Source organism: Eptatretus burgeri, chromosome 16 (assembly GCF_056783735.1).
Source record: "Eptatretus burgeri isolate ZD-2024b chromosome 16, Ebu_testis_v1, whole genome shotgun sequence".
Classification (NCBI taxonomy): domain Eukaryota; kingdom Metazoa; phylum Chordata; class Myxini; order Myxiniformes; family Myxinidae; genus Eptatretus; species Eptatretus burgeri.
This window is the reverse complement of record NC_140976.1, coordinates 66,230,276-66,238,369: the sequence shown is the minus strand read 5'-3', so window position 1 is coordinate 66,238,369 and position 8,094 is coordinate 66,230,276. Positions and strand designations below refer to the sequence as shown.

The following is an 8,094-nucleotide window of genomic DNA, read 5'->3' as shown; positions in this document are numbered from 1 at the left end:
AAGCCGATACACCATGAAAAATGACAGAACCGTCAGAAAGCATCCGCAAATGAAAATATAAATAAATGAAAAAAAAAAGAAATAAATGAAAAATCAAATTCAGGTGAGCAACTCGAGACAATGGGGCAACACTTCGTATGCTTACACAATGTGTAAGCACACCCAGCGAGTAATATATGAAGCTCTTTCTAACCACTGACTGACTCACTCACTCACTGATATTAAAGGTCGGTACTTTCCCGGTGCCGTATAAAGCTGAAATTTTGCATTTCGACTCCTCCCATGCTCTTCTCACCAAAGAAGCTGCATAAAGCAACCATGAAAGGCTACCCAAGGTCAGCCCTTTGCTGTTTCAAAACCTTCCCAGAGTTCCTCCACAGCTGTAAAGACGTTCACAAATAGCACACACATGAGAATCCCAATGCTACACATCCCCTCAGCTGGGGAGGGTTCCCTAGCTCTCCCCTCTCCTTTTCGCTGTTCATTCTTTTCCCTGCTTGAGTCCAAATGAGGCCTGACTGTCAGTCTGTTGCCTTTTACGCTCACTCAACTCGTTTTTCAATAATCCTCAATCTTGTAGAAAGAAATGTCGAAAAAATATTCAGCAATCATTTTGTGAAATATGCATCACTGTGGGTTTTAAATGGTTTATGGCCATCACTCGTACACTGCCATGTATACATCCGTCCTGACTCCTGACAATCTGTGTCACAGGTATGGCCGACCGTTCCTCTTACGGGACGTCGAGGAATTCCTCGATCCTATTCTCAACCACGTGTTGGCAAAGGAATTATACAGCCAGCAAGGTCGTTCTTTTGTCTTGCTGGGAGATCATGGGATCGAATATGATCCCGACTTCCGCCTCTATCTCACCTGCAAGCTCGAAAACCCTGCATTCCCACCTTCTGTCTACAGCAGAGTTCTGGTCATCAACTTCACAGGTGAGCACATTGTTCACACCCAAAACTGCTCTGTGTTTTGAAAAAGGAAATTTGTGGCTGTTCACATCCTCAGGTCCTCACCCACACTCATGATGGTTTATATCCTCATTAACCCTCTTCAACCCCACCCATTTCACTCCATCATGTCGTGTTCCCTACCCGCTCCCTGCACCCATCATCATCGTTTCTGTTTTTGTTCCTTTGTCATTTCATCCCTGGTTTGCCTTTCCTCTCCGTTCAGCCTTCAGCCCCATTATTGCCGTGTTGACTTTCTTGTATCCAACTTTGTTCATCCCCTGCATCCTCCTTCCCCTCTGCTACTCTCATTCTTCCTCTCACTTCTTCTTCCTCAAAAGTATCTCTCTGTCGTGCCCCTCTTCCCTTCTGCTTGTGTGTTCCCAGCTTTCCACTGTGTTTCTTCTGTTTTGTTCTGTGTTCTAGATCTTCCACAAGCCTCAGCTTTGTATATAAAAATAGAGAAATCAATGTTTTGTGGACAATTTTTATTGAGGAATGTTTGAGTAATATTGTTATGTTCATGGGTGGGCTGGAAGAATAGTGGGGTGGGGGGTGGTCAATGGAGAGGGATGGGTGTGCTGGAAGGATAGTGGGGTAGAGGGGGTGGTAGGGGAGAGGGGGGTCAGATAAATCAAGATATTTATAGAAGCCTGATTTAGGTATTGTTGTTTTTTTACACTCACATGAGCTCAATTAATTAATTAAATATTTATATTGTTTGTTTACCTGCATAGGCCTTGCTTTCTTGTTTTATTCATTTACCCGATTCACCAGCCAAATTAGATGACGTGTTTTGCACTGGTATATATTCGGTGGTCCTACAATCTGATTATCAGACTGTAATGATAGTACAGTGCTCTGGAAGTGATGAAGGACACCTGTATAAATGGACAATTTTGAGTTGAATTCCTGTGACAAAATGCAAACTACACATGCTTGTCCATTTTGAATGATCACTTGCCCGATCATTTTGAATGAATGATCATGATTTCATTTTGAATCGAGCTCGCCCACAACCTCCACCTCTTAGTATCGATTAGTGACTGGTATAAATGTCATGAGGTTGACTGTCCTCTTGGTTGTTCTGTGAGGCAGTTTCTTACTTGGTGAAGTAGATGCAGTTCAACTCAATTTCAGAAGGCATTTGATAAAGGTAACGCGTAGGAGGTTGTTAGCCAAGGTGGGAGCTTGTGGAGTGGCTGGTCAGGTATCTACCTGGATTGGAAACGGCATTAGTGATAGGAAGCAAAGAGTGGTTGTGAATATGGGAGGATGTTGAGTTGAGAGGTTGATAGTGGGGGACCTCAAGGATCAGTACTACGACCATTATTATTCATGATTTGGATCGTGGGGTTAAGAGTGGAATTTCCAAACTTGCAGATGACATGAAGCTTGGAGGTAAGGTGGTTCATCGAGAGGGGGGGGGTGGGGGGTATCAGATGCAGGAAAGTCGAGATATTTTCATCGATTGGGCAAAAGATTGGCAGATGCAATTTAAAATTTGCATAAATATGGCTTGTGATGAATAAGAACACATCTATTACCTCCCAAGAGTACTTAGATTAATGCCAGAGAAATAGGGAAAGTGAAGCATTTTTAATGTTTCTAAAAAGCATTTTAAGGAAGAAGGCAGAAGTGTATTCTTCCATGAAGATATGGAGAAAAGGGAGAGGTAAGAAAAAGAGGTTTGGGAAGTACAAGGAGAAGTCAGAATGAGGTCGAGTTTTGGGGTGAAAGTTTTTTTTTTTTGGAAGCGAGGGGTTGAAGAGGCAGAAAGGACAAAAAAAGTTTGGGGGCGAGGGAAGAAACCGAACAACGACCAACCTCAAAACCAAGACGATGTAGCTCCTGGCTATCCGAGTAGAACCTCGGCTACACGAAAAACAGATTCAGCAACATCGAAAACGAGGATCCCATTTATCACGGAAATATTTCAATGGAAATACAAACAGCACACATAACAGGCACGGAAATATCACAGAAAAACACGACCGATCCGGTTCGGAAAACTTAACTTTGATTGAAGTGGAAGGAGTAGCTGTAGATCCGACCTACACGTGGAACAGCACCAAACCCCAAAGTGTTTTTAAGAACACATGAAACAATCCTATTATCTTATAGAACAATGACCTTCTGTACTTCTCAGTTACTACCTCGGGACTAGAGAACCAACTCCTGAGTATTATCGTGTTGTCGGAGCGGAGTGAACTTGAGGAGCAGCGAGAGAGGCTTGTCTGTGAGGTAAGTCAGCACCGTTGCCTCCTGAAGGAACTCGAGGACTCTCTCCTCCACAAGCTCTCAACATCAACCGGAAACATGCTGGACAATGCTGGTCTTGTTGCCACACTGGAGGAATCAAAGACCAAAGCCTTAGAGGTGACCACCCAACCTTCATGAAATTCCTCCTTCAATTAAACACTTACATTAATTTACACATTGAAAAAGAAAAATAAATGAACGTCCTCATGCTGTGGCCATAGGAGGCAGAACAACTGCAGCTGGCAGAGAAAACAACTCAAGACATCGAGCAACTGCGAGAGGTTTATCGGACTGTGGCACGTCGTTCCACCTTGCTCTATTTCTCGTTGACCGACATGGCGCAGGTTTCACCGATGTACCAATACTCGCTAGCTGCTTACCTAAAGGTGTTCAGAGCGGCGCTTCTCCAGTCTCAACCTGACACCGTGCTCACCAACCGACTCGACAACATCATGGATGCCCTCACTATCAGCGTGTACAAATATGGCTGTACAGGTGTGGTGTGAATGTATTACTTGTTTATAGATGTCTGACATTTCAGTAATTTCCCTGAGCTGGCCACACACTGATGTGATTCAGCCAGGTGAATCCCAGGTGTATAGTCATGGTGATTAATGTGGTGATTCATCCAGGTGAATCCCAGGTGTATAGTCATGGTGATTAATGTGGTGATTCATCCAGGTGAATCCCAGGTGTTTAGTCATAGTGATTAACATGTCCGTGCGATGTTTACCACTGAAACGAACATGTGCCACTGAAACGTGTGAATCCCAGGTGTTTGACATGTGAATTAAAAAAAAACCTTAACACAGAGTGCCCAATAATATTTTCTCGGGAGCACTCACGTGGTGATATGTAAGGTTCACGGATGAGTCCCATCAACACATTCGACTGCGAGACCCAAAAAGACTTTTGGGTGAAGTACTTGTGACATTGAGATGAATCACCTGGGATTCGCACCAGTAAATCGCCTCGGTGTAAAGCTGCCTTTAAAAATGAAAATCCATTACAGACAAATTATAATGTCCTCATATCTCTGCCCCCCCTCCCCCCTTCCTGGACCTTATCAGGACTCTTTGAGAAGGATAAACTCCTTTTTTCTTTCAACATGACTTTGAAGATTGAGCAGGCTGAGAGAAAGGTGCTTCAAGAAGAGTTGGACTTCTTCCTCAAAGGTGTTGAAACCCCTTGTGTGTATTTATACCTGTTGTCCTGTAGAAACACTAACCTACATCATGATTTCATCTGATCCTTCTGTGTCCGTGACCTCATCTTGTGCAGGCAGCATGGTGATTCAGAATACCTCAAAAAGCAAGACCTGCGATTGGTTGCCCAATGCGGCCTGGGAAGATGTGATCGCTTTGGCTGAAATTTTGCCCAAAGCATTCTCTAACCTACCGGACAACTTGATGCAAAATGAGAATGAATGGAAAAGTGTAGGTATACACTTGGTGACCAATCGCTTGTTTTGGTTTATTTGCTTCCACTGTATTGGAAGTTTGTTTAACCTGGACGTGAAAACATGATGTCACTAACTCCTACTCCTAAAATAAGTTTCAGACAGAATGAGTGTGTATCACTCATGTAATTTGCAGAATCTGCTGTCACCGTTCTTTGTGGCCCAGGAACACAAACACTGTTAGGCCAAAGGGCACAGCAATCACTTCATATATTACCGCTGTACCTGTGCATGGGCTGGGTGGTATTGCCCAACCTTTGCATTGTCTTTATTCATGCATCCTTCCACCAAGATGGATTATATTGTTTTGGTCGTATGCTCTGTTATCTCAGAATGTGCCAGTTTGGAGTGCCAAGCCTCCAAAATGAGCCACTTATGTTGTTTTTGGGTGCTGTCCAGAATTTGTGGTTGAGGGTTGTCCCATCTCTGCCAAATGCCCCAGAGATCCATGCACAAAACCACACCTACCACACTCAAGCCACCCACATGCACAAACTAACCGCACCTATGACAATGCCACACAGATGGGGATGTGATGCTGAACATGGAGTGGGTCTCACCATTTGTCGTGGAGTGGGCCTCACCATTTATCATGGGCAGATTACACTGCTCTCACCATAGTTTCCAATGGTATTTAACACCTGACTCATGTTGCCTGCATCGTCTGAGATGAAATGCAATTTGTGGTCGAAACGTCGGACCCCACCTTTACCTTACCATACAATTGCTGGAGCTGATGTTGCCTTTGTTCACGAGTAATAATAAACCTTTTTACTGATGTCCATGCCTTCCTGTCGAATACAGTGGTACGACTCAGACAATCCAGAGACTTCGGTTCTCCCAGGCCGATTCAAGACTATCCTTTCAAACTTCCAGAAACTGATGTTTCTACGATTGTTCCGTGTCGATCGAGTACACCAAGCCATTACCAATTACATCTCTGCTACCCTGGACCACAGGTGGGAATACACAACACAGTGTGTATTTTGGGAATACACAACACAGTGTGTACACAACACACAGGTTCAGTTTGATGCACAACAACTACTTAGTTTTCCTGATTATGTCTACAATGAGGAACTTCATCACCTTAAACCTCAACATTCATCATTAAGTTTGTCATTTGTTTCTGATCACACCTGGACCAAACCATGTCAGTTGCTCATTTTACAATATCATCCAGGTTTGTGGAACCACCAGGGCAACAAATGGAGCACGTGCTGGAGCAGAGCTCCTCCACCACTCCGGTGCTTTTCCTGTTGAGTCCAGGCACTGATCCGACTGCTGAACTTGCTCACTTGGCAATGCGTGTGGGCCATGATTCTACTAGGCTGCATGTACTGGCAATGGGCCAGGGTCAAGAAAAGGTATGACAGAGGAGGTTAGCATACAGACCATGTTATGGGTTCACTCAGTCAGTAGTTCTCAACAGGATTTACACACAAACATGAAAGAGGATAGATTATAACTTTGTGTCTGAACTTCAATGAGCAACTGCAATTATATGACAAAGTAATTAAAGTTATAATAGCATGATGTTCCCGGTGTCCTCTTATCTTACCTATACCTCCTTGACCTGAATGAAAACCTTAGGCTGTACTGCAAGTTTTGACGGTGGCGATAACAAACGGACACTGGCTCGTGCTTCAGAACTGCCACCTGCTGATGAAATGGCTGCCAAAGCTAGAAAAAGCTGTCGATTCTGCTGTCAGACCACACGCTAACTTCCGTCTCTGGATGACGACTGAACCTATGCCTGGCTTCCCCATGGGCTTGTTACAGAGATCACTCAAGGTACAGGGTGGAAATAATCATACTTGTGGCTTATACCACCCATTCCCACCATTGATTGATTGAATATTATCATTTGTGTCACAAACATTGAATTAGCTTTCAACCAAGCAGTTGTTGGTCTCCATCCTTGTTCAACAAATGATGCTCTTTACAATTACTTAATTATTTGATCCAAAATTTAAAGTGTGTTGAAAGAAAGGATTCAAAGAGAATCCATCCACTCACCAAGAAACATCTGCAGCCCCAAGTGACCTGGAATGGGCGGCGCAATTATTGCAATTCTGTTGCATCATCATATAGTGCTATCTATGAGATGGTTTTGTCAAAGATGACCTCATTAAAATGCATGAGAAAGCGATTAATCACGTCTCATAAAAGTTACTTTGCCGCCATATCAATACCCCTTTACTCTCCATCCTTCCCTGACCTGGAGGTGGTAACTGAATCTCCAAAGGGACTGAAGCCAAACCTGCTTGCCACCTACTCAAAGCTGACTGACGAGGCTCTCCAAGCATGCTCACACAAGGCATTTCGTCCCCTGGTCTATGTACTGGCGTTCTTCCACGGTGTGGTTCAGGAACGTCGCCTCTACGGGAAGACTGGCTGGAATGTGCCTTACGACTTCAGCAATTCTGACTTTCAGGCCAGTCTAACTTGTTAATCTTTCCCACAAAGAACGTTGACAATGCAGAGCACATGATGGGAATGTTGTGCTGCTGGTAAAGGTATGCACGCTATGGGTGGGTATGGTGAGTATCGTCCTTCTTAACATCTGTATTACATCAAAGCATGTCACATTCTCTTCCCTTATGTGTTCAATTCACTTTTACTTCCTAATGTTTGAAGACATCTCATATATATATATATATATATATATATATATATATATATATATATATATATATATATATATATATATATATATATATATATATTCATACATATAGTTTCCCCTAGTATGCTTTACCTACGGATCCCTGAGTGTGACATTTCAAATACATGTCCCAAAAATAATAAACCTCGTGTGTTGCGTATCTAAACTCGCAGACTCAAACAGACATCCTTATGCTACATTTCTGGAATTGAACTAAGCAAACAGGTGGGTTATAACTATATACATTTCTAATATTTACATTACTCATGGCCCAGGACCTATGACTGAAAGGAAGAAAACTCAGCAAAGGAAACATTTGTGGATGAGTGCAGCAGCAGGTGATCAAGCAGTTTGGTGTCTTCAGGGCCCTAAATGGTCCTTTGTGTTTTGTTTTTCCTGGCTGCTGGAGGCAACTCACTCAATCACTGCAGGCCACACGCCGTCTCACAGTCCATTTGAACTGGCCTTTATCAACAAAGATGTCCGGGCTGTGCAAATACAGTCCCCGCTAATGCGGCTGCCTGTATGGCAATCCCTGCAAACACTTCCACAACAGATGGTCCTGGAACACATGGCAAGGTTCAGCGATATGGCAAGGCATGGTAAGTGAGGGTGATGCAAATAAAGGCATGGGCAAGGTATGGCAAGTGGAGTCAAAGCAGAGGCATGGCAAATGCAGACCAGGTAAGGTGCAATAGGTCGGCATATGAAGCTGTCCGGCCTTGGTGTGGTCTTGTGGAGTTGTGGAG

The 8,094-nt window shown here is 43.6% G+C and overlaps 1 protein-coding gene across 1 annotated transcript in view; it reads left to right on the top strand.

Annotated features, from left to right (window-relative positions):
* LOC147011247 (dynein axonemal heavy chain 10-like) overlaps positions 1-7,315 on the top strand; it is a 147,580-nt gene extending 140,265 nt beyond the window's left edge. The window contains exons 48-56 of the mRNA XM_085859696.1: positions 715-941; positions 3,106-3,335; positions 3,440-3,713; positions 4,289-4,393; positions 4,500-4,654; positions 5,482-5,636; positions 5,861-6,044; positions 6,271-6,471; positions 6,905-7,315. Of these exons, the coding sequence (XP_085715822.1) occupies positions 715-941; positions 3,106-3,335; positions 3,440-3,713; positions 4,289-4,393; positions 4,500-4,654; positions 5,482-5,636; positions 5,861-6,044; positions 6,271-6,471; positions 6,905-7,132 (1,759 nt within the window). The 3' untranslated portion in view covers positions 7,133-7,315. The remainder of the gene's footprint in view (positions 1-714; positions 942-3,105; positions 3,336-3,439; positions 3,714-4,288; positions 4,394-4,499; positions 4,655-5,481; positions 5,637-5,860; positions 6,045-6,270; positions 6,472-6,904) is intronic.
* Positions 7,316-8,094: the final 779 nt, after the last annotated feature.